Source organism: Sciurus carolinensis, chromosome 1, assembly GCF_902686445.1.
Source record: "Sciurus carolinensis chromosome 1, mSciCar1.2, whole genome shotgun sequence".
Taxonomy (NCBI): Eukaryota; Metazoa; Chordata; class Mammalia; order Rodentia; family Sciuridae; genus Sciurus; species Sciurus carolinensis.
This window is the reverse complement of record NC_062213.1, coordinates 171,823,005-171,850,347: the sequence shown is the minus strand read 5'-3', so window position 1 is coordinate 171,850,347 and position 27,343 is coordinate 171,823,005. Positions and strand designations below refer to the sequence as shown.

At 39.0% G+C, this 27,343-nt stretch overlaps 2 protein-coding genes across 6 annotated transcripts in view; one reads left to right on the top strand and one right to left on the bottom strand.

Annotated features, from left to right (window-relative positions):
- Positions 1-27,343, bottom strand: part of LOC124986112 (selection and upkeep of intraepithelial T-cells protein 8-like) — a 262,170-nt gene that overhangs the window by 178,525 nt on the left and 56,302 nt on the right. The gene's annotated exons all lie outside the window — the stretch shown is intronic.
- Positions 1,676-19,055, top strand: LOC124986128 (selection and upkeep of intraepithelial T-cells protein 8-like). Of its 5 annotated transcripts, none has more exons than XM_047554649.1 (5): positions 1,676-1,799; positions 10,891-10,982; positions 15,448-15,795; positions 16,123-16,401; positions 17,190-19,054. In XM_047554649.1, the coding sequence occupies exons 1-5, from the start codon at positions 1,744-1,746 to the stop codon at positions 17,306-17,308; spliced, it is 894 nt and encodes a 297-aa protein (XP_047410605.1). In that variant the 5' UTR covers positions 1,676-1,743; the 3' UTR covers positions 17,309-19,054. The 5 variants fall into 5 exon arrangements, with proteins under 5 accessions (XP_047410605.1, XP_047410608.1, XP_047410606.1 ...); XM_047554650.1 differs by lacking the exon at positions 1,676-1,799 and adding an exon at positions 1,922-2,077 and having other exon boundaries at positions 17,190-19,053; XM_047554648.1 differs by lacking the exon at positions 1,676-1,799 and adding an exon at positions 7,070-7,197 and having other exon boundaries at positions 17,190-19,055.

The window sequence follows — 27,343 nt, the reverse complement described above, 5'->3', positions numbered from 1 at the left end:
TCCTCTATGTTGCTGGGAGAACTGGTAGTTACGTTTCTCAGCTAAGAGTGTCTCTGGGAGTGGTCTTCAGTCATGGCAAGCGCCCTCATCATCATTCATGCACCCTCTTCATGTGCAAAGGCAGCTCATACCAATGGCTGGTAATTGTGGTGGAACACAGAACTGGAACCCTTGCCTCAAGGCCCAACAACCCTGAAGGACAGTTCTAGCTTCTTGTAGGATTGACCATTGTTGTGACTCTATTACAATTCAAGAATTTTTCCTGCTAAATCTACTTCTTTCACTTGACCGTTGGTGTTAATCCTGAGGGTATGCCCTCAGCAAATTAACCCTACACACAGTTTTATATCTTAGAGTCAGTTTCCCAAGGTCCTCAACTAAGACAAGTGTTTACTATGTGATTGTCAGAAAGGGAAACCCTTAACATCCAAAAAGATGTTGTTATCCTTGTGAGTAATCAGCTGAATTAAAATAAGCTAAGTAAACTGAGCAGCACTTCTGGTTGTGGGCTGAAAGTCTTAACATGTTTGTTATCTTCAATCCAAATCCTAGCAGGTTTATTTAGCTGGAAACTATTAATAACTCAAAAGTTTACAAGAATGAAAGAATAGCAACTTTGGACTTCTGTGAAGCAAATTATTCTGAGGCAGGAAATATTTAGTCCTGCTACATTCCAAGGGGAAGTGATAGAACTCTTTCAGCCTTAAATGGCCCCACCCTTGAATGTGGGTAGAGCCTTGAGACATATAGTAAGGAACTTTTTCTCTTGCTACTAAAATGGAGACTTGCCCCAAATAGTATTTCACTATTCCCCCAGGTAGTGACTAACCATGGAAAGAAAAATGTATCCATCCTTTAAGTGTCAGTTTTCATAAGGAAAACATAAGGATGTCCTTGTTTCTGAGGCTCCTTTCAGTTTGTTCAGCAGAGAGATGACTCAGTAGGTCCCAGTTAGCTGAACAGTACAGGCTACAACCAACAGTGGAGTTATCTTTGTTTTAGGGTCACATAAGTGTTTCTGTTGATCCCGTAAATACATAGGGCATTACAGTAGCACGGGGCCTTCTTTACAGAACATTGACCACAGTGCCCAGCTGTGTCTGCACTAAGCACAGCTTTCTATGGGATAAGGACAGTTCAGGAGTTTGTCTGTGGCCTCTACTTCTAAGCTTATACATTGTGACCTGCATTTTATTTCTGCATTTTGTGGTAGTTGTGCCCTTCTAAGAACACATTCTTTAAAAATTTCCTATAGATAAATAATTTCCAAAAGAGGATGCCTAAACCTTGACTAGTTTCCTCCAATTAAAAAAAAGTCTAGTTAATTAGAAAGCTTTAAAAACTATTAAAATCATTTAATTAATTTTTTATTTGTTCTAATTGATTGTACTTGACAGTAGAATGTGTTTATACATTTCAATAGATCATACATTAAGATTTTTTATATTTAAATTATTTCCATGTGCATTCCCTTTGTCTTTCTCTAAATTGAATATAGTAGAACTCTCAGCAAGAAAACAGAACTAATAGGTGAATTAAATAGATGATATTCAGTAGGGTTGGGAGTGAAAAAAGAAAATTCTGAATGATATTTATATGGGTAATTTGCAGGGTATGACTACTAATAAGAACAAGAATTCCCCTAAATTTTTCCAGCAGTAGCATGATGTCAACGGAAGATACAAGGGAAGTATGTGATGAAACACACCTTGGCTAAGATGTAACCTCAGTTTGGGTCATGTCATGTTGGAACAGGTCTGCTGCAAACAGAACACAGAGATCTTTCAAGTGATTCTAAGGTAAGGTGCAAATATATTTGAGCATATGAGATTTTATAGAGCGTAAAGTGGAAGGTTTGCTGTTTTCTCTGTCAAAGGCTATTGATTTTGGACTGGTAGGAAGAAAAGTTCAGCTGGCACATACTAGGTGTAAACTCTGGTAAACAAAGTGCCAACTTGGACTTGAGTGGCGGTGGGTGTCTATTGCTGGTTTAGCAGCATTGCTGAACTACTGGCAGGCACTGAGGCAATGGTTTGAAAGACCTGGAAGGAAATTTTCTCTGTATTCTGGAGCTCAAGTAAGTGATCTGATTGCAGATGGTGGTTGGGTTCAAGGATATTTCTGCCTCTTTTAGTCTAGCCTTAGTACTTCCTTTAGTTCTAACTCTGTAAGATCTCAACAATCTTTTTATCACAGGATAATGATATCTGGGGACTTAGGAAGCTAACAGGCAAAGAACTACTTTAAGAGAGAGGATCTGGTTCCATATTTTGGCTATAAAGAAGAATGAAATTATTGCATATGTTGGTAAATGGATGGAGTTAGAGAATATCATGTTAAGTGAAATAAGCAAAACCCCAAAAAACCAATGGCTGAATGTTTTCTCTGATATGCAGATGCTAATTCACAATAAGGGATGGGGATAGGGAAGAATAGAGTTACTTTATATTAGGTAGAAGGGACTGAAGGGAGGGGAAGGAATATGGGGGTAAGAAGGATAGTGACATTATTACCTCATGTACATGTATGACTGTATGACCAATGTGATCCTACAATATGTATAATCAAAAAAATGAAAGATTAGACTGCATTATGTATGGTCTATCAAAATGTATAAATGCATTCTACTGTCATGTACAACAAGTTAGAACAAATACAAAATAAAAATAAAAAAAGAGAGAGAGGATCTGCTTTCGAATTTCATTATTCAGATTGCTGATCATGTTCCCTGTGCCCTGATTTCCAGATATTGTGCCATTTACCTGGTCTCTTTATTTTAAGGTCTCAGAGAAAAAAAAGTGAATTCAATGTTTTAGACTTGGTAGTCACTATGACAGGTGTCCCAGTTACCGAGACTGCTCTTGTGAAACAGATGGTTCAGTTATAAAATGTAAATATCCACTAAAAGTTTATTTACTAAGATTTTAAATATATTTTTAAAAGTAGATTTTTAAAAATTGATTCATTGAGGTATAATTTATATACAGCAAACTTTATTATATTTAATATTAACTTGTTATCTTTTATGTATGTATGTATGTATACACTCGCCAAATTATCCCTGTGGTCAATATAAGTAACATATCCATGACTCCCAAAGGTGTCTTCATGTACTTTTGTAAATTCTCCTTTCTTTTCTTCCTCCTGTCCCCAGGCAACCATTGATTTGCTTTCCCAAAGATTATTTGCATTTTCTAGAATTTTACATACATGAAATCATACCATGTGCATCATACCATTTTTTGTCTGACTTCTTTAATTTAAATCCTGTTGAGATTCATGTGTGTTGTATATAAAAATAGTTCATACCTTTTTATTGCTATACATATTATATTGTATGGCACATCACAATTTGATCATCCATTCACCTGTTAATGAAATTCTGAGTTATTTCCAATTACTGTCTTTTACAAATAAGGCTACTATGTCTTTACATGTGCAAGTCTTCCTGTACTTTTGTCACTCTTCTAGTTGGTTTTAAAAAATGAATATCTCTCATAGTTTCAAGATCTGGGTTAAAGATACATACATGTAGGTGGCAATGGAGGGAGATACCAGGATGCCTATCAGTCATTTAGAGATTACATCTCTTGGAATTTTGACCTGCTTTTCTAGCTGGAATGCCAACATACCTACATCCGTGTGAATCCTCCAATGGGGAAGTATTGCTGATATTCCTTTGCCGTATTTGTCGGATATTAAAATAATAATATGCTAAGCACCATTTCTTTAAATATTTTCATATTGGCTGTATAAGTGCCAAATAGGCCTATCATTTTTATTCAATAGTAGTGAGATTTTGACCATAGGAATTTCTTCCCTCAGATCTTGACTCATTTTTCTAGCACACTATGATTTAAATAAAACCCTATATTTCCCTTTAATATGTATTGTTTGAAACATTTTGGTGGTGGTGTTGGTTAGTGGGTTTATCTGATTTACAGACCCTGTGAACCAACTCACATATTTCTAACTTTAACACAGAGTTACAAGACAAATATAGGATGCTCAGTTAAATTTGGATTTCAAATAAATAATGAATAATTTGTAAGACCCATTTTTTTTTCAAAATGTTATCAATTGTTCTTTTTTCAAAAAAAATTGTTGTAGATGGACATGATATCTTTATTTTATTTATTTTTATGTGTTGCTGAGGATTGAACCCAGTGCCTCACATGTGTTAGGCAAATGCTCTATCACTGAGCTTCAACCCCAGTCCACGAATTACTCTTTTAGTGTTAATGTCTAAGAATGTTTTGCTATACACAGTTTATGCTGATTTTGTTATCTTCCTGAAATTTTATAGATCTATTTTGAGACTTTTTGTTATAAGTTGCAATGTTTATATTATCCCCTTTTTGCATATAGTTCCCTAATTTTTTACAGTAGCATATTTTCAAAAGCCTGTTTTTTTCTCATTAAATTCCTTCTGCATTAAACAAAAAATAAGTTATCTGGGTTCATGTGGATCCATTTTCTCTGCTCTTGTTCTGTTCCCTTTATGTATCTATCTACTCTTCTGCCAATTCCATATTATCTTGATTAATGTAGTCTTACAATAAGTCTTGAAATTGAGTTTTAGGATTCCTCCAACTTCTTTCTGCTCTTTCAGATTATTCTGGCTATTCTAATCTTGTCTTCACATACAAATTTTTAAATAAACGTCTTGACATTTACCAAAAAAATGTTCTAGTGTCTTAGACCATCTTGTGCTACTATTGCAGAATAAATCAGCTGGGTAATTTATAAAGAACCAAATTTATTTCTGGAGGCTGTAAAGTCCAAGATCAAAGTCCCAGTGTCTGTCAAGAGCCTTGTGTGGTGTCATCCATGGCAGAAGGCAAGAGAATCAATGAGAGAGAGGCAAAAAGAGGCCAAACTTGTCCTTGTCCTTTTATAAGCAATGCACTCCCATGATAATAAGCCCACTCCAATAATAATGGTGAGAGTTCATGAGAGAGGAGTCCTCAAGGCCTCATCACCTTTTTAATGTCCTACCTCTTAACACTGAATGGCAATTTGTAGGGGTGTGTGCCAGGCTAGCTTAGGCGCAGGTAAGAGCCCACAGAGCCATAACCCAGGCCCTGGGAGTTGGGTAAATGCAGGCTTGTGGTGAGCAACCTGCAAACTCGGTTATTGCAGGAGAAACCATACATTTTATAGACTTTTAACCCAATCCCAGTGTGCCATGGGGGAGCAGACCACCAGGCCCCTATACAGGTTCCCTTAGTAACACTAGATAAATTTGGGGACAGTTGTTTACTTTCCGAAGTGACCAGAGTGGAATGCTCCTCTCCGTAGGTATTCCTGATGGGCGTGAATGTGTGAAGGTTTTCCTTACACACTTGAGACATTCACAGCTGCTAGCCAAGACTTAGGATTTCTCCCAACATTAAATTCCAAGAATTTGGGAGGGCACAGATATTCACGTCATAGTAACTGGAAACATGGTTTAGCTCTTTCATTTAGATTTTATTTTCTTTCCAACAGTGTTTTGTAGTTTTTCAGCATACAGAACTTACACGTTTTGTTAAATTTATAACTCATTACTTCGTTTTTTGGTGCCATTATAAATAGCATTAAAAAAATTTCAAACTCCAAATGGTTATGACTTATGTATAGAAACACAATTGACTTTTGAATATTCACCTATAATTTTGCAACCTTGCTAGACTCATAAAAGATATTATATCATAGAGATATTTCATAGGTCCACTGGATGTTCTACCTTGATAACCATGTCATACGTGGATAGGGATGTGGTCTCCCTTTCCAGTCTGTGTGTCATTTTGCACTGACTAGTACTTCCAGGACAATGTCGCATTGGGGAAGTGAGATAGGACGTTCTTTGCTGTCTAACCTGGGAACAAGTTTTCAATTACTCTCAATTAAAATATGTTAGGCGCCAGACTGCGACGGATATTGAAACTGCGAGTGTTTTTTCCTTTTGGCCCTTGGGGTGAGTCAGGGTAATGCGCGGATCAATGGGATGAAGTGCAGTTTTAGGACCCTCTGGCGTCTTTACTCCTACTCGGGTCACTAGCTCAGGTGCTCCGAGGACAGTCTTCCTGAGGTCCTCGTGGCCGGCCTAGCCGCCTGCCCCCGCAGTGAAGGCTCTGTGGGGCTGGTTGGGCTTGGCGCCAGGCGTGCTGCGTGCTGTCTACTTCTAGGGCAAACCCAGGTGAGCTGGAGTCTATGGTCCTGAATTCAGGGATCCCCTAACTGACAAAGAGCATCACCGAGGAGGAGAAATATAACCAGGAGCTAAAGAAAACTCAGCTCATCAAAGCTGCACCAGCGACGAAAACAAGCTCTGTGTTTGCAGACCCAGTGATCATAAATTCACCAACATGGCGATGAAAGGAGGAAACAAAGTACTGGCCAGATCTCTCATGAACCTTGTAAGATCGGATGCTGACCCAATAAATCTAAACAGATTTATTGGCATCAGCTCTCGGGCGAGGTTCACTGGTCCACCAAGGTAAAGGGCCAGGGAAGTCTCGCTGGGGCTCCGGAGCTGCGTTTTTGTACCCTGGGGTAGGCTCGGGGGTGGACGTGTCTTCCTGCGGTTGGACGGAAACCCTGCTGGGACCTGTGTCCTTCTGGAGTTGGCTAGGGATACCGCTGAGTGACAGGCAGGTGCGAGAGGCCATTAGGGTTTATCTGTCGGCCTCTGGTTGCTCTTTGGCTCTTGCGGGCTCCCTGATGCCCTGTCCCTGTTCTGTCACTTCCAACCGCCCCAACAAACCAGACTTTGGAATCTGTGAAATGGAAGCATTTGAGAAGTACCATGCTGCTTCTGGAGAGGAACAGGCTACCATGGAGCGCAACCCCTAATACCATCTTGCACCAGGCACTGAAAAACTGTGAGCCTGTAAATTGGGCTGGTACCCATTCTCAAGGGTGGCCATTTCTACCAGGTCCCTGTGCCGATTGGGCTGGCTGATGTCGCCGCTTCCTAGCCATGAAGTGGATGATCACTGAATGCCGTAAGAATAAGCACCGGGGACATTGATGCCAGAGAAGCTGTCTCACGAGCTGCAGCAAGCCTTTCACAACCAGGGCCCCGTGATCAAGAGGAAGCATGACATGCACAAGATGGCCTAGGCCAACCGAGCCCTGGCCCATTACCTTTGGTGGTAGAGGGAGAGCAAAGGTTCCCAGCAGAGCCCAGGACCTCTGCGACAAAAAATCCTTGTGAGCCACTGTTCTGTTGAAAATTAGCAATGGTTAAGGATGTAGTTCCTTTATGAAGCAGTACTTTTTTTGCCTATTGATCTTCTTTCTTTGGGGCTAGAACTGATTGTTCCTGCCCCTTCTCTTTGTAAAGAGGGAACATGTCAACTTAGGGATTTTGTCGGAGAAACTCAGGGCCCAGTCTTCTCCTCTCTCACCTCGGAGTGGGCCTTTGGATACTATGAAATTCCTTTGTTTCAGAAATGATTTATTAGCAAATCTTTAGTCTTAATAGTGTAACACATTATGTAAGAACTACTATTCATTAAAACTGACTGGAGGATAAAAAAAATATGTTAGTAGTAGAATTTTTGCCTATTGACTCTACATGGTTAAGGAAGTTTCCCTGTTTCTGGTTTGCTGAGAGATTTAATCATGAATAGATACTGAATTTTTTAAATGCCTTTTCTGTATCTATTGAACTGATTATCTGTTTTTATGTTACTGTGAATTATATTTACTGACTTTCACATATTGAACTGGCCTGAATTCACTTGTTCACAATATAGTAGTATTTTTATATATTGCTAGAGTTTATTTGCCAACTTTTGGTTTCAGTTTTACATATATCTTCATGGGGGATATCACTCTGTTGCCTTATTTTTCTTTTAACATATTTTTGTGACTTGATATCAGGGTTATGTGAATCTCATAAAATGATCTGTGAAATCTTTCCTGTATTTCGTTTTTGCCTACAGATAATCTGTAGAATTAGTGTTAATTATTCTTGAAAGTGTTTTCAGTCCACCAGTATAATTACCCAGGCTTGGAGGGTTTTTTGTTTTGTTTTGTTTTTTTTTTTTGTATTCAGAACATCTATTTCTTCCTGATGTTGATTTGGTAGTTTATTCATGAAAATAATTGACCCATTTCATATTAAGTTTCCAAATTTATATTCATAGAGTTGTTTATCATTTCCCCTTGTTTTCTATCTAATTTCTGTGAGATTAGTAATGATATCCCCTCTTTCATTCCTGAAATGGTTGATTTGTGTCATCTCATTTTCTTAGTTAGCATGGCTAGAAGTTTATCACTTTTAATGCTCTTTTATGAGAAACTATTTTATTTCATTTTCTCTGTTGCTTTCCTGTTGTCAATTTTATATAATTCTGTTTTATTTTTAAATTATTTTTTCTGTCTTTAGGACATATACTGCGTAATTTCAAATATTTGGGGATTATCCAGATATCTTTCTGCTGTTGATTTCTAGTTGAGCACCATATGGTTTAAGATCATACTTTTAATGATTTCAAGTATTTGAAATTATTTAAGGATTCTTTTGTTTTATACTTTAGAATTTAATTCACCTTTGTTTATATTTTATATATGCTTGTGAAGAATATATATTCCCCTGTGGTTGGAGTATTCTGTAACTTTCAAGGTTAATTTAATTGATATAAATCACCTACTTCATTTATTGATATTCTGCCTACTTGTTCTATCAGTTACAGAAATAGGAGTGTTAAAGTCATCAGTACTAATTGTCAATTTAATTAATTCTACTTTTGAATCTATCATTATTTACCTTATGTAATTTATGATTGTTACTGGACCATTAGCCCCTTTGTCATTATGTGATATTTCTATGTCTAATCATTTTTCCTGTTCCGAAAACTACTTCATCTGAAACTAGTATAAGGACTCCAGTTATATTTTTCTTTAGAATTTTCAAGGCATATCTTCTTCAATTCTTATATTTTTAATCCCCTATGTCTTTATTTTTAAGTACTTTTCTGATAGCATCAAATTGGTCTTGTTTTATTCAATTTGACAATCTGTATCTTTAACTTGTCTTTCTAGACCATTCCCATTTTCAATGTTTGCTCATGAACTTGAATTGAAACCCACCCTGGTCCATGTTTATATTTGTTGCTTTTTTATTTCTTTATTTTACATTTCATCTTTCATGAGATTTAATTGAGAAATTTTAATATTCCACTTTATTTCCTTTAGTGATTTATTTTTTAGCTGTTAAAAAAGCCTTTCAGTGGTTGTCCTAGGGTTTAGACTATACATTTTGAATTATCCAAATATCTTTAAATAATACTTTAATACTTCATATCTAGATATGGAGCTGGTATCCCTTGTGCTATTATCATCAATTTGTTTTCACATAGGCTACAAATCCCATTATATTTTTACTATTTTTGAAACAGACAATTAGATATCTTTTAGGGCAATTAAAATAGGAAATGATCCAGGTTTTACTTTAATTTTTTCTGCTAAAGATGCTCTTCATTTTCTTTCTCTTTCTTCCTTTCTTTCTTTCTTTCTTTCTTTCTTTCCTTCCTTTCTTCTTTCCCTCCCTCCTTCCTTCCTTCCTTCCTTTCTCTCTCTCTCTCTTTCTTTGTTTTGTAAATGCACCTTTCTGATCTATATAGGTTATTCTGTCCAAACTTTAAATAATTTTTGCATATTAAAAACTGGAGGAAAAGAAAACCTCCTTTTTAAATCTTTTATAATGTATTCCTCATCCATTTAACTAGTTACCCTCTTGAGGAACATCTTTCCTTTGCACATATTCCCACCATGTGATGTGCTCCACCATAAGGTTCTCCCCAGAGCTGAAAATAATGTAGTACCATGTTCCTGGACTTTCAGAACTGTTAGATAAACAAGTCTCTTTTTCTTTTTATAGCCTCAGGTATTTTATTATAGTAACTTAAATATTCTAAGACATCCATCAAAGGTAGCAGGTTTTATTCCTATTCCTCTCCACTGGTTTTAGTGGGTTTCCACAAGTGCCCAAAGACTACATTTTTTTTGCTCTTACCTGACATGTTAAGGCTTTAATTTTCTGGGGAAGATGAATGGTTATAGGGTTGAGTTTAAATAGTGTTTAAAAACTGTTTGTTTTCCTCAATTGGCAACAGGAGAAAAGTTGTTCAGAATTTTCCTAGAACTTTCCTAGACCTTTCCTGAAGTAAAGAACTGCAAAAGAACACTCATATTTGCTCTCCCCAAAGTTCTTCTACTCAGACATTAGCATACATACAAACATTTTTAGCAATTTGTTGAAAGGTTCTAGGTAAATCTTATAGTGTATTTATGTGACACCCTTCAGCCTCTTTCCAAGGTCACAAATCTTAAGTTGTGTTTCCTCTTGCAGTCACTTTTCTTACCCAGCTTCACATTAAGCATTTGCCCTTGACATTACTTCTTTTATGGGTTGAGAAAAGACATTAATTTGCACTTTGTCTGGTTTGTTTCTTCTGTAACGATGCAAGTGCCACTTGTTCTAACACTCAGACATCACAAAACCACTTCTGTATTTCTAAAGTGCAAATTTGGCCACTAAATTTTACTAGTTAAACATTTTAGCCATGTTTCTTAGAAGTAACATAAAAAATTATTAACAACCTCTTTTAGTTCAACCAGAATTTGGTCTCAGCTATTCAAGCACATGAATCCAAAAATACTCTTCTTACTCTACTATGCACATTTAGGCAGGTGCCTGTGCTTTGTGCTTCCTATATTTGTTCCCTCTCTTGATCAGAACAATGTGTGGGGACATGGTTATTTTATTGAGCACTGAGAAAGGTTATTTTCTGAAAGGAAAGCGTCTGAAGATCACCCCTCTTTATAATCTTGATGAAATCCCGTGTATCCACGCAATCTATACACTGTATCTCATAATCTGTGATCTTTTTCCAGTCTTTATCCAGATATCATGGAGCCTGCATCCTCTAATTTTTCTGGCTACTGTGTATGCTTTCTTTTCTTGCAAGTGATAACATCAACTTCAGGTAAGAACATCTACTTTTTCCTTACTTAGTCAGCAGTAGAAAGAATCTAGTGTCCTGTCAAATTCTGGGGAGAACTTTAAGTTAGCACTTTATTGTAATATGAAAAGAAAGACTGAAAAACAAAAATGAAAATCAGCAGCTCTTCTTAGATCCATGAAAAGTGAGATTATAGGGCAAACTACTGCCCCCATATTGGAGAGATAGAGAGGTGCAGTAATCTACCCGAGCAGAAATCCATACATAGAAACCTCTAGAGAAACTAGTACCAGGATAGGAAAATGTAAATGGTAACTATCCAATTGCTGGAGATTGTGTGTGAACTTGATTGAGTCAAAACCCCAGAGAAAGTTAGTGGAGTCAGGACTCTCATACCTTTTACCACCAGGGTTTCTACCAGGTTCTTACAGTAAATAATTGGAGAAAATTTCTTTGTGCTTTCAGCAAGGGGAGGAGAAAAGTAATCATTTTGGTGCATTTGTCTTAAAATGCACTGTACTCAAGAGAAACTATTTTGCAGAGACTAACCTATTGGGGTTCCAAAACCAAGGCAACCCACGGGAAGGAAAATATCTAATTCAAGGCTCTTCTATCCATCCTATCCCACTTAAGAGGGGGAAATATCAATGAGAGCTCTCATGAAACTCACAACCCAAGGTCACAGGCTTACCCAAACTGAAACCTAATGTGTGAACTAAGGAATGTTTCTCCTTCCCCCAAACTGTATCACCTTGTCACTAAAAAACTTTCACCATAATTCCTCTTACTCAGTATATTATGTTTGCTTTTCTACAAAATTTTGCAAGACATACTAAGAGGCAAATCCATAGTTCGAAGAGAGAACAAAACTGGATTCAGACATGATGGGGATGTGGGAATTAGCAGACCAGAACTTTAAAACAATTATAATTAATATACTACGGGGCCTAATGAAAAAAAGTAGATAACATTTAAGAACAAATGGAAAATATAATTAGATATGAATTCTAAGAAGGAATCAAAAAGAAATGCTATAGATTAAAATAAAGAAATATAAAAGTTACTGCCAAGAAACTCTGTTAGGTCAGTTTTAGAGTTGTGTTATTAACTCTATTGAATATATACATCTATTTCTATGTAAACTTTTTCATACTAATAAAAATTTAGGAAAAAAAATGACCAATTTTGTAACAAAATCCAGTGGTCAAAGTGACAAAGATAGTCCAATAAAATAGCTTTCTGAAATAATGTGTTTTATGATTATAGGTACAAAAATGATTTAGAAATATTGAAAGATAAGTAGGCTTTATATCAAGAATGTGCAGATGGCTTGGAGCTATCAAAGGACCTAGTTGTGGTCTAAAGTTGAGAGAGGAACCCTGTTGTGGACTTCAGTGAAAGAATTTTCTCCCTGATGGCAGATGCAAAAATACACTAAACAGTAATTATGAACAGAGTCAGATGTGGTCATAATCACCTAAAGGAACTCATTTGGAAAAGATGGGAGGAGATTGTAATGGAAACAAAGAGAGGGAAAAAAGAAAGAGTTTGACTTATGTGAGATGGTTAATGGAGCATATGCACCTGAGGAAGCTCTGTCTGGTTGTCACTGACTGCTTGCTCCTCCCACAACCTCTGGGGTCCACACCCATAGGGCCTGGCTGCACTGAAGGCACCGCACACTGCAGACAGTTCTGAGGGTGCTCCCCTGGTGCTCTGTGTGGATTTGCAGAGGTCAGTGAAAGTCAAGTCAGGCGGTTATTTGGTTGTTCTCCTTGGGAGAAATGAGGTTCTGCTGGAATCAGGTTCTATTAGATTTGCCCATTGAAATGTTATACTAAAAAGGCCCTTTTTTAGTTTTGTAAAACACTTCTTGTATTTTTGAAGGTTTTATACATTTACTTATAATTTTGGTGAAATATTTAAAATATGTGCTAATATAACTTTAATATCCTAATTTTTTTTGTTCAATGCATTGAATTGAGATTTTATTTTGCCTACTATACCTGTTGTCATTCTAACTGTTAAGTTAGCAAGGCTCACATGATTAATTCTCATTTTTGTTTATTTTTTTAATCGAATAGTTTATTAAAGTTTTCATTTAGGCTGATAATTTCTCTCATTCCCAAATACAAAATCAAAACCATGTTCTTTTATAGGGAGTGCGTCAAACTAAAAATGTACCTGATCTCCTCTAAAGTTCTATGTTTTACCACTTTTTCTTCCTTCTAAAAAGGAAATCTATATGAATATTTGACATGTTTTAAGTTTACTAAGTGGTCCTTCCAAGAAAAAATTGGAACAATAATTTTCATCCCAGCAATACTACATTAAAATCCTAAATTTGGCTCAAATATTTATGAGTTTTTAGCTGCAAAGCTTGATTAAATTTCTATTATTGCTGATGTACTCTACTGTTTTTCCTACTCTCAGAAACATCCTATAAAATAATAGAGATTATAAGATATAAAGATTAAATCAATGCATTTCTTTTTTAATTTTCTATTGCAGGAAAATACACATAACATAAATCCACAATTTTAACCATTTTAAGTGTATTATCCAATGGTATTAGCTACATTGGTTAGGTTATTTAACCATTACCATTATCTATTGATAGAGGACTTTTTGTCTTGTAAATCTGAAACTTTATACTCATTAAACAATTCTTCCCATTGTCCCCACCCCCAACCCCAGTCAACCACCATCCTACCTTCTTTCTCCATGGTATTAACCACTCTAAACATCTCGTACAGGTGGACTCATACAGTATTTGTCTTTTGTGTGGTAAACTTATTTCAGTAATGTAGAATATGTTAGATTTTCCTGTCTTTCTGGGGCTATTATTCCATTGTATACACTGTATTTATATACCACATCTTGTTTATTCATTTATTTGTTGATGGGCACATGGGTTGCTCCATTTAGCTGTGAATGATACAGCATGCACTGATCAAAGCTGCCCTCCCTTGATCTGCTCCCTACCCTTGCCAACTTCTACTGATCACTATTCTGCGTTCAAACGAACATTTTTTAGCTTCTGTAGATAAGGGAGAGCATGTGGCACTTTCCTGTCTGTGTCTTGTTTATTGTACTTAACAGTATGTCTCAGTTTCATCCATTTGGCTGAAAGTGATGGAATTTCTTTCATGTTTATAACTGAAAAATATTCTATTTAAGGAATTTCCATGCTGTTCACAATAATGGCTATACTAATTCACATTCATAGCAGCAATGTATGAGAGTTCCTTTTCCTCTACATCTTCACTAGCACTTATTTTTTCTTTTTAGAAACAGCTATTTTAATCAGAGTGATATGATGTCTCATTGTAGTTTTGATTTGTACTTTGCTCATGGCTAATGATATTGAGCATTTAAAAAATATCTATGGGCCACTTTTGTTTCTTCTTTTCAGAATGTTTCTGAAATAGTCATGGCTGAAAACTTCCTAAATTTGATGAGAGACAAATCCCTGAGATGCTCTTCCCCTTTCACTCTCCGTTTTCTTCCTGGAAGTCCTACAATGCATGTGTGGGTCTGCTGGACAATGTCCCACATGTCCCTTAAGCTTTGTTTACTTTTCTTCAATTTTTTTTTCCCTTTCTGTTCCTCCTGGAATTACATGTTTTTGAATTGTATTTGTTTAATGTGTTTGGCTTTTTGCTTCTTCTAAACTACTTGTTTGTGACAAGGTTCACCCTGAAGCATAAGGTTAAGGTCTCCTTGGGCTTTTCTCTGGGCATGTGCCTAGACTATAATTCTTTCCTGTTGCTTTTGAATGTCCCAGTCTTGACTGCCTGGTACCCAAAAAAAGTAAAGAGAAAAACAAGGAGGAAAGAGGCTTTTCAGTGCCCTTGATATCGCCTTGTTGGAGAAGGGGGCTTGCAACCACTGGGGAAGGTCCAATCACCAACCACCTCATTGTCTGTACTTCTGTGATCAGAGGCAGTAATCAGTGATTAGAGCACAGACACCCAAATGCTCAGAGGATAGAGACCTTTTTGCCCCTCTGACTCCCTCAAGTTATGCACAGCTGCTCTAGAAACTTATGAGTAACTACTGCCAAGAGACTGAGGATGGGGGCAGGTAGCTCTACTGCGCTAAAAGTTGAATTTAGCTGTAATTAACTACAATTTACTACCCAAGCTTTTTCCTGGAAGTTGTGAGCCTTTAATAGAGTCCACAGTTCCAAAATAGTTATACAAGGTCGATCCTGCCCATACAATTGTTCGGGTGGGGAGTCAGATTGCTGGTGCTTCCTATTCTACCATCTTCCCAAAAACCTCCAAATGAATATAGTTTTGAAAATCTAATGGTCTTTCCAAAAACAATAACATATTGGTTTAAGCTGAAGTGAATGTAATCAGAGCTGTACATTTAGATCAGCTAGGTCTGCTGGGAAGAATTTTGTATGTCCCTCCATGTAGTGTGTAGCAACAGGGTTCTTATTGGTTTATGATTTATTTTGGCTTTCTTCCTTCCTGCACAGAGAAACTGATGGTAACTGTTCCCATGGGGCACTTGGTGGCTAGAGTAGGAGGACAGGCTGCTCTCAGCTGCCAGTTGTTCCCACCACGAAGTGCAGAGCACATGGAGGTGCGCTGGTTCAGGGGTGACAATTCCACGCTTGTTCACCTATACAGAGGTGGTCATGAAGTAAATGGAGAAGCTGCCCCCGAATATGTAAACCGCACAGAGTTTGTGAAAGAGGCCATGGGAGAGGGCAAAGTGACCCTCAGAATTCATAACGTCAGCATTTCTGATGATGGACTGTACTGGTGTTCATTTAAAGACGCTAACTTCAGTGATGCAGCCAGCCTGAACCTAAGCGTGGCAGGTATGTGTGCTTGTGGAACACTGTATAACAAAGCCCTTTTGACATGGTAAGCTAAAATTGAGGAGAATTATCTCAATGCTTCTTACTTATTTTCCATAATCTAAAAATATATTCAAGTATTATAAGTTCTCATATATCTACTGTAAAAATATACTATGCAGTGAATAGACATTACAGAGTCACCAATTGGTCTAACTTGTAAATGAAATGTGGATTCGGTTCACAAACTTTAAATTGCACATCACATGATTGAGACTGTTTCCTTTTAACTTGCCAACCAACCTCAATACAATCACTGTCTTAATGGTTCTTTCTCATTTCCATCAGCACTTGGCTGGGAAACACAGATCAGTGTTCAGGTTCTGATTAATGACGGACTCCTGGTGCAGTGTGACTCAGGAGGGTGGTTCCCACAGCCCCAAATGGAGTGGAGAGACAGCAGGGGAGAGGTAGTTCCACATTCATCAAAATCGTACTCACAGGATGGAGCCAGACAGTTCCACATGAAGATGACTCTTCTCCTCAGAAACCTGTCAGACAGGATTATGTGCTATGTTTGCAACCCTCTAACAGGTGAAGAGAAACGAACAAGTATCATCCTAGCAGGTGAGTGCTCTGTCATCAGGGTTCGGTTGTCAACCTGGAAACATGACAAGAAAACTAATGGGGTAGTTAAAATTAAGGAGCTTCTACCTTGCCAAACACCCTTTGAATGTGACTCTTTATCATTATTATGGGTTTTGCTGATATGGATATTGTCAGGTGCTAAGAGGAAGGCTTTAGAAGAAAAATATTATAAGAACAATGATAATTCACAATTGAACCACACATTGCAGCTTTAAAGGTTTTTAGTGTTCATTCTTTCATCAGACCCTCACAATATGTGTAGGTTTAACAGGGTTCTAGCACAGGAATGTAAAGGATGTCATAGGTCTTTCTGAACTACTGTTTTTTCATCTTAGAAATGAGTACAATCATACTTCATATTTTTTGTGAATCATAAATGATTAACAGAGGCAAAAACCTTTGCCTGCTCTCATTCAATATTTAGCATGAGTAATATTATTTAAAAATTCCTGAAAATTCAACAAAGAGGGATTATGGTCATTGATAATTAGATGTTGAGAGAGGCCAGTAGAAAGAACCAGGAGTAAGTGATATGTGGAATTAAAGAACAGGTTTCCTGATTATTTGTTCATGGTTCATTCCTTGGAGTCCTTATGGATGTGTGTCAAAGGTCAGTCAGGAGGAGGATGTGCCCTGTGTGCAGCAAAGGCACCCTTAGGTAAAACCTCTGTAGAGAAATCAGGTTGATTATAGGAGCAAGGTGGTGGGTGGGGCAAATGCACCTTCAGATGTCACTCCATTGTTGTCCTTTCTGTCCTCTCTTTCAGGTGCCTTCTTTAATATGGACTACCTTAGAATGAATATTGTAATTTTATTTCCGTGTATAATGTTCCTTTTGCTGTTGATGTACATACTCTTCTCTTACTGCACAAAAAAAGGTAAATGATGCAACAAGGGGGGAATCTTTAAGGGCTTTAAATTGATGGCTAAGTCACATGTAGGCAAAGCTGTACCTGAATGTCAACAGGACAGATGACAGCAAACCATTCCATGGACTGAAAACAAACCACAGAAACAAACAAAATAATGTTGCTTCTTTTCCCTAGAGAAGTCACATGGAAGTCTTATGATTCCAGAATTTTCAGAGTAGAGTTGAAGTGATGTGAAATGTCCAAGCGGCCAATATTTTGTAAAGAAAGTACACCATTATTTTGTAAAGACACCATTATTTTGTAAAAGAATATTAGAAAATTGTCTAATTCCACCACCCACCTGTGAACCACATACTCTCACATCTCCCAGCTGCAGATGGTGGGAGCTGAGGGTACCAGGGTGGCTCTGGCGCTGCCCCCTGGAGGAGACCCGAGTCCCTGATGAGTCATTCTCACCAGACATTAACTGTTCCCTCCTTGCCAGAGAGGCTGGGTCCTCCAGGAAGAACCCTGAGCTTTTACTCATACTTAAAAGCTAAGTGCAAAGGTGAGCCTAGTGAGTTCTCCACAGTGGAGTCACCGTCTCCGGAACCAAGTCTTTCGGGGTAGATTTGTTCAAGTGTGACTTCTGGGTTTGTGTTTTCAGTGCTGAGGTGAAGTCCAGCCAGAGGACTTCTGACCCACCCAGAGGTGCTTTATGAGCATTGCTGAGAGGCACTATCTCCTTGTGACATCCCAAAGTTGATGTTTTAAGTAAGAGAAGCTTCCCAGCCACTAGGTCTGGACCTCGCAGCTACTGGTGGCACATCCACATGCAGCACCCGAGGATCTCTCATGGTCTTCCTCTCGACCTGCTTTAGCTCCAGCCACTCCTCCTGGACTCCCTTTCTCTCTCTGTGGGACCTGCCATATTTTAGGTGCCACCACTGGTGCTTGGTGCTATTTGATCAGCTGTCTATACAACTGTATTTCTTCTCCCCATTTGTGGTGAGAGCAGCAGTGCTGTGGAGAAGAGTCTCAGAAATAAGTGCCCTGTGCTGAGGCTCTGGAAGCCTCTGGGTCACTTTCTGATTTGCAAAGGGAAGTTTCTTCGACCTTCAGAATGAAGTCTTGCACAAAGGTTGACTACAAAACAATGAAATTGATTGGAAAGGAAACAAGGGCAAGAGTGGTGTTTCTGTGCAAAAATTCGATAGGTTGAAAGAAGATCAAATCCCTGAAATTGAATCATATATGATAATTTCAATCAAAAATAAAAGAAACAGTCAGTCAAAATGAAGTTGATTCAACTTCCACATCAAACTCTTCAGAGATGAATGAATCCTGTCAGTCTTGCTCTAAGATACATTTAATTCAACCACTGTCTTCTTGCCCACACAGAAGCCCATTAGTTTTCAATATTACAACTTCTTTGCTTCAGGTTTTTGAATAAACTAATATGAAATGCTGATATATAATGGAAACCAATAACAGGTGCTTTATAAACATATTCTTTTCTCCTGATTTTATGAATTTTGAAATTATACAGTGATCCATCAGCTACAGATATCAGATACTTCTAAGTACAATCCTTTCCCCAATATATAACCAAATTTATATATGTATATAACCAAATTTTTCCAAGTGATACCACTGTACAACCAAGTAAAACTGTTAGATGTGAAGGATATGAATTGAAAGATCAGGTAGTCAACATAACAGAAAATAACAATGAGATACTTCATTGAGAAGCATCATTCAAAGTGATAGGAGATGGATAAAATTTCTCACTAATTCAAAGATTCCATGAGGCAAGAATAAGTTATAATCCATTTGGTACATTCCCCTACCTAATCTATAAACCACATTTATTGAGAACCTAGATCTGCCAGCCATTGTGACAATCATTTTATAGAATTTATCTAAATCAATGCAAAAGGGTAGTTCTATTATTGTCATTCTTTCAGGGACGAGGCTATCATAGATTATATAGGTCATATGGGAGAGCCAAGATTGGACTATAGATGCCTCTGTCCTGGAATCCCATGCTCCAGTCATTATGCTGTTATTTCAGTGCTTGGTTTCAAGTTTGTTCTTCTACATCTTAATGTTTGGGGAGGTCACTGAGTCACTAGTCTAGTTCATAATTATTGTGGGAAATTTATTTCCTTTGGATATCAAAATCACTTCCCCACAATATGCCTAATTTTAATTCTGAAACCACTGAGAGTAAGCCTTCTCTGTTTTTCCCATGAAAGTCTTTTAGAGACTTGAGTTCTTTGAAATGACTTGTGAACTCTTCAGATAATTAAACGTTACATTTTTTGGTCATTCTTTTCTGGAAAGTGATGTAAATCAAAGATTAACTATTTCACAGATAAATAATTCAGTGGGAAAACATGTTCACCATGTCTGCTTAGCTTGTGGCAATGAGTACCTGGACAGGACATTTAAGCTCAGAGGTGTGAAGTGTGTTTTCTTCACTATATAAGAAGCCAGGCTTTTTCTGCTCCCTGAGTCTGTGGTTCCAAGGCAATTCCTTTTTTAGCCAACTCAGTTTTGGCACAGCTACCCTGTCTAAGCCTGAATCTTCAGAATCTCTAGGAAAGTGAGGAAGATTCCTCAGACTGCTTTCCAGTCTCCCCAGCCAAGTTAGTTTTCTGCTGAATTAGGATGTACAAATTAGGAAAGAAAATGCCTCCTAGTTCTGTGAGATCTGCAAACCTAATCTGACTAGGACTTGCCACCATTCACAAAACAGACTCACAGATTAAGCCCTATTTTGAGTTGGCATGGGACAATGACTCCTGCTTTTTCAAACAGAGGTCCTCAGGCTAGAGATGTCCCACATTCTTCCCTCTCCTCCCCCCACTCTGCTTTCCGGACATGGTTTGGAATCTCAGTCTTTGGTGCATGGTGACTGCCTCTCCTCTCCTCCCACCTGGGCTCCCACATTGGAGAGGGGCAACCATTTGACGCCTTCTGATGGGGATTCTTGTCCTTGGCTAGGATGACGGGCTGTGTTTGGGGGCTTCCCTTAGCCTGGCCTGAAGTCAGACCGCACCACTGAGCTCCATCCAGGACCATGGTGGGAAGCAGCAGGTGGCCAGCCTGTTTGGGCTGTGCTCTGAAGAAGGAAGGGGAGTGAGGAATGCAGGCATGTTCTCTGGGCATCCTGGTCCAGGGCAGGCACTGGGCAGGGAAGGGTGAACTTAAAACATGTATTCTGATGCAAAGGGCAGCAGTTCTCTGACTGGGTCTGAGATACAAAAAATCCTTGATGTTAAGAAGGAAACGGGGCACACAGCCAGCTTCTCCAGGTTCTCGGAACGGAACTGGCCCGCTAGTGAGAGCCTGTCTGAACAGAGCAGGCTCCGAGTCCCGGAGCCGCTGCAGTGCAGTGTACTCCTGCAAAGAACCAGCGGAGAGCCTCGATCTGCAATCAGCCTCAGGGATAAGGGCAGGGCAGCCGGAGACCACTTCAGGCGGCTCTGCCCACTCCAGCTGAGGGCTCTCTTCACGGGGCGATCCAAGATGGCGGCCTAGAGGGAGACTGCACCTCCGGTCGCTCCACAACCCAGGAGTTAAGAAGGGGAGGCATTGAGAGACTCGGACTGAAGTGGAGCCACGGGTGAGTCTGCCCACTGGGTAAAGCTCGGCCCGGGTGGCAGGCCCAGATAGAGGTGGCTTATCGGAGCCGGGCAGGGCAGCTAGAGTCATCCACAGGCAGTCCTGCGCACTCCGGCGGTGGGCCCCGCCCACACAGCCAGCTTCTCCAGGTTCTCGGAACGGAACTGGCCCGCTAGTGAGAGCCTGTCTGAACAGAGCAGGCTCCGAGTCCCGGAGCCGCTGCAGTGCAGTGTACTCCTGCAAAGAACCAGCGGAGAGCCTCGATCTGCAATCAGCCTCAGGGATAAGGGCAGGGCAGCCGGAGACCTCTTCAGGCGGCTCTGCCCACTCCGGCTGTGGGCTCTCTTCACGGGGCGATCCAAGATGGCGGCCTAGAGGGAGACTGCACCCCCAGTCGCTCCAGAACCTAGGAGTTAAGAAGGGGAGGCATTGAGAGACTCGGACTGAAGTGGAGCCACGGGTGAGTCTGCCCACTGGGTAAAGCTCGGCCCGGGTGGCAGGCCCAGATAGAGGTGGCTTATCGGAGCCGGGCAGGGCAGCTAGAGTCATCCACAGGCAGTCCTGCGCACTCCGGCGGTGGGCCCCGCCCACACAGCCAGCTTCTCCAGGTTCTCGGAACGGAACTGGCCCGCTAGTGAGAGCCTGTCTGAACAGAGCAGGCTCCGAGTCCCGGAGCCGCTGCAGTGCAGTGTACTCCTGCAAAGAACCAGCGGAGAGCCTCGATCTGCAATCAGCCTCAGGGATAAGGGCAGGGCAGCCGGAGACCTCTTCAGGCGGCTCTGCCCACTCCGGCTGCGGGCTCTCTTCACGGGGCGATCCAAGATGGCGGCCTAGAGGGAGACTGCACCCCCGGTCGCTCCACAACCCAGGAGTTAAGAAGGGGAGGCATTGAGAGACTCGGACTGAAGTGGAGCCACGGGTGAGTCTGCCCACTGGGTAAAGCTCAGCCCGGGTGGCAGGCCCAGATAGAGGTGGCTTAGCAGAGCCGGGCAGGGCAGCTTGAGTCTTCCCAAGGTAGTCTTCCACACTCCGGCAGTGGGCTCTTCCCACACGGCCAGCTGCACGGTGCAGGCCCACAGTGAGAGCATTTCCACACAGAGCCAGTTCCAAAACGTGGAACCAGTAGGGGGCTAGGGGCAGTATTCTTCGAATGAGCTGCTTTATCAGATTCCTCCAAGACATCAGGCTACTGAAGGCTGGGAGGTGATACACTGGAAATCTACTGGGACACTATAAGCCAATAGTGGAAAACTGCAATATCTCAGGGTCCCACTGACAACTGACCATTATGAGAAAACAAGGGAAGAAAATGTCCCAAACAAACCTAGATACTACATCAATAAAACCCAATGACAGCAGAAGAAATGTCAGAAAGGGAGTTCAGAATGTACATAATTAAAACGATCAGGGAAGCTAATGAGGAGATGAAAGAGCAAATGCAGGCATTAAATGATCGCACCAATCAACAGTTAAAAGACCAAATACGGGAAGCAAGAGATCATTTCAATAAAGAGTTAGAGATACTGAAAAAAAACCAAACTGAAATCCTTGAAATGAAGGAAACAATAAACCAAGTTAAAAACTCCATAGAAAGCATAACCAATAGGATAGAACACCTGGAAGACAGAACCTCAGACATTGAAGACAAAATATTTAACCTTGAAAACAAAGTTGAACAAACAGAGAAGATGGTAAGAAATCATGAACAGAATCTCCAAGAACTATGGGATATCATGAAAAGGCCAAATTTGAGAATTATTGGGATTGAGGAAGGCTTAGAGAAACAAACCAAAGGAATGAACAATCTATTCAATGAAATAATAACAGAAAATTTCCCAAATCTGAAGAACGAAATGGAAAACCAAGTACAAGAGGCTTATAGAACTCCAAACATACAAAATTACAACAGACCCACACCAAGGCACATTATTATGAAAATACCTAACATACAAAATAAAGACAGAATTTTAAAGGCCACGAGAGAAAAGAATCAAATTACATTCAGAGGGAAACCAATAAGAATATCAGCAGATTTTTAAATCCAGACCCTAAAAGCTAGAAGGGCCTGGAACAACATATACCAAGCCCTGAAAGAAAATGGATGCCAACCAAGAATCTTATACCCAGCAAAACTTACCTTCAAATTTGACGATGAAATAAGATCCTTCCATGATAAACAAAAGCTAAAGGAATTTACAAAAGAAAGCCAGCATTACAGAACATTCTCAGCAAAATATTCCATGAGGAAGAGATGAAAAACAACGATGCAAATCAGCAACAGGAGGCGCTAGCCTAAAGGAATAGCCAAATAAAGGAGAAACCAAATCATGTCAAAAACAAATATGAGTCAATTGACTGGGAATACAAATCATATCACAATAATAACCCTGAATGTTAATGGCCTGAATTCATCAATCAAAAGACACAGACTGGCAGATTGGATTAAAAAGAAAAATCCAACAATATGCTGCCTGCAAGAGACTCATCTCATAGAAAGAGACACCCATAGACTAAAGGTGGAAGGATGGGGACAAACATACCATGCACACGGACACAGCAAAAAAGCTGGAGTATCCATCCTCATCTCAGATAATGTGGACTTCAAACCAAAACTAGTCAGAAGGGATAAAGAAGGACATTACATGCTGCTTAAGGGAAGCATAAATCAGCAAGACATAACAATCATAAATATCTATGCCCCGAACATTGGCTCATCCACGTACGTCAAACAAATCCTTCTCAATTCCAGAAATCAAATAGACCACAACACAATAATACTAGGCGATTTTAACACACCTCTCTCACCACTGGATAGATCGTCCAAACAAAAATTGAATAAAGAAACTATAGATCTCAACAACACAATCAACAACTTAGACTTAACCGACATATATAGAATATACCATCCAACAAAGAATGAATACACTTTCTTCTCAGCAGCACATGGATCCTTCTCTAAAATAGACCATATTTTATGCCACAAAGCTACTGTTAGTAAATACAAGAAGATAGAGATACTACCTTGTACTCTATCAGATCATAATGGATTGAAATTAGAAATAAATGACAGAATAAAAAACAGAAACTTCTCCAATACCTGGAGACTAAATAATACACTATTATATGATGAATGGATAACAGAAGACATCAGGAGGGAAATAAAAAAATTCTTAGAAGTAAACGAGAACAAAGACACATCATATCAAAATCTCTGGGACACTATGAAAGCAGTACTTAGAGGAAGATTTATTTCATGGGGTGCATTCAAAAAAAGAAGTAGAAATCAACAAATAAACGAGTTAACACTACAGCTCAAAGCACTAGAAAAAGAAGAGCAGACCAATACCAAAAGTAGTAGAAGACAGGAAATAGTTAAAATCAGAGCCGAAATCAACGAAATTGAAACAAAAGAAACAATCGGAAAAATTAATAAAATAAATAGTTGGTTCTTTGAAAAAATAAATAAAATTGATAAACCCTTAGCCACACTAACAAAGAGAAAGAGGGAGAAAACTCAAATTACTAAAATTCGGAATGAACAAGGAAACATCACAACAGACACGAGTGAAATACAAAACATAATTAGAAGCTATTTCGAAAATCTATACTCCAACAAAACAGAAAACCTTGAAGACATCAACAAATTTCTAGAGACATATGAACTACCTAAACTGAACGAGGAGGACATACACAACTTAAATAAACCAATTTCAAGCAATGAAATAGAAGAGGTCATCAAAAGCCTACCAACAAAGAAAAGTCCAGGACCACATGGGTTCTCAGCCGAGTTCTACAAAACCTTTAAAGAAGAGCTCATTCCAATACTCCTCAAACTATTCCATGAAATAGAAGAGGAGGGAACCCTCCCAAACTCGTTCTATGAAGCCAATATCACCCTGATACCTAAACCAGACAGAGACACATCAAGGAAAGAAAATTTCAGACCAATATCCTTAATGAACATCGATGCAAAAATTCTCAACAAAATTTTAGCAAATCGCATACAAATATATATTAAAAAGATAGTGCACCACGATCAAGTGGGTTTTATCCCAGGGATGCAAGTTTGGTTCAACATTCGGAAATCAATAAATGTCATTCACCATATCAACAGACTTAAAGTTAAGAATCACATGATTATTTCAATAGATGCAGAAAAAGCATTTGATAAAATACAGCATTCCTTCATGCTCAAAACACTAGAAAAAATTGGGGTAATGGGAACATTCCTAAACATTATAAAGGCCATCTACGCTAAGCCCATGGCTAATATCATTCTAAATGGTGAAAAACTGAAAGCGTTCCCCCTAAAAACTGGAACAAGGCAGGGATGCCCTCTTTCACCGCTTCTATTCAACATCGTCCTTGAGACTCTAGCCAGAGCAATCAGACAAACCAAAGAAATTAAAGGGATACGAATAGGAAAAGAAGAACTCAAACTATCCCTGTTCGCTGATGACATGATTATATATTTAGAGGAACCTGGAAATTTCACCAGAAAACTTTTAGAACTCATAAGTGAATTCAGTAAAGTAGCAGGTTACAAGATCAATGCTCATAAATCCAATGCATTTTTATACATAAGTGATGAATCTTCAGAAAGAGAAATTAGGAAAACTACCCCATTCACAATAGCATCAAAGAAAATAAAATACTTGGGAATCAATCTCACAAAAGAGGTGAAAGACCTCTACAATGAGAACTACACAACACTAAAGAAAGAAATTCAAGAAAACCTTAGAAGATGGAAAGATCTCCCATGTTCCTGGATAGGCAGAATTAATATCGTCAAAATGGCTATACTACCTAAAGTCCTATACAGATTCAATGCAATTCCAATTAAAATCCCAATGATGTACCTCGCAGAAATAGAGCAAGCAATTATGAAATTCATCTGGAAGAATAAAAAACCTAGAATAGCTAAAGCAATTCTCAGTAGCAAGAGCGAAGCAGGGGGTATTGCAATACCAGATCTTCAACTCTACTACAAAGCAATAGTAACAAAAACGGCATGGTATTGGTACCAAAATAGACAGGTAGATCAATGGTACAGAATAGAGGACATGGACACAAACCCAAATAAATACAATTTTCTCATACTAGACAAAGGTTCCAACAATATGCAATGGAGAAAAGATAGCCTCTTCAACAAATGGTGCTGGGAAAACTGGAAAACTATATGCAATAGAATGAAACTAAACCCCTATCTCTCACCCTACACAAAACTCAACTCAAAATGGATCAAGGACCTCGGAATCAGACCAGAGACCCTGCATCTTATAGAAGAAAAAGTAGGTCCAAATCTTCAACTTGTTGGCTCAGGATCAGATTTCCTTAACAGGACTCCCATAGCACAAGAAATAAAAGCAAGAATAAACAACTGGGATAGATTCAAACTAAAAAGCTTTCTCTCAGCAAAGGAAACTATCAGAAATGTGAAGAGAGAGCCTACAAAGTGGGAGAATATCTTTGCCAACCATACCTCAGATAGAGCGCTAATTTCCAGAATCTATAAAGAACTCAAAAAACTCTACACGAAGAATACAAATAATCCAATCAACAAATGGGCTAAGGAAATGAACAGACACTTCACAGAAGAAGATGTACAAGTAATCACCAGATATATGAAAAAATGTTCAACATCCCTAGTAATAAGGGAAATGCAAATCAAAACTACCCTAAGATTTCATCTCACCCCAATTAGAATGGCGATTATCAAGAATACAAGCAACAATAGGTGTTGGCGAGGATGTGGTGAAAAAGGAACACTCATACATTGCTGGTGGGGTTGCAAATTAGTGCAACCACTCTGGAAAGCAGTGTGGAGATTCCTCAGAAAGCTTGGAATGGAAACACCATTTGACCCAGCTATCCCACTCCTTGGCCTATACCCAAAGAACTTAAAATCAGCTTACTACAGAGATACAGCCACATCAATGTTCATAGCTGCCCAATTCACCATAGCCAGATTGTGGAACCAACCTAGATGCCCTTCAGTTGATGAATGGATAAAGAAACTGTGGCATATTTATACAATGGAATATTACTCCGCAATGAAGAATGATAAAATTATGGCATTTGTAGACAAATGGTCGAAATTGGAGAATATCATGCTAAGTGAGATAAGCCAATCTCAAAAAACTAAAGGACGAATGATCTCGCTGATAAGCGGATGAGGACATATAATGGGGGGTGGGACGGGCTAGCATTAGGTTTAGGGTTAGGTTTAGAGTTAGGCTAAGGAGAGCAGTAAGAATGAAGGAAAGAAGGACTGTGTAGAGGGAAAAGAGGGGTGGGAGGGGTGGGAGGGGTGGGAGGAGTGGGGGGGAGGGGAAAAATATAATAAACATCATTACCCTATGTAAACGTAAAAAAAATAAATAATAAATAAAAAAAAAAAAAAGAAGGAAACGGGGAAGGAAATTTGTGACTAGAGGGTC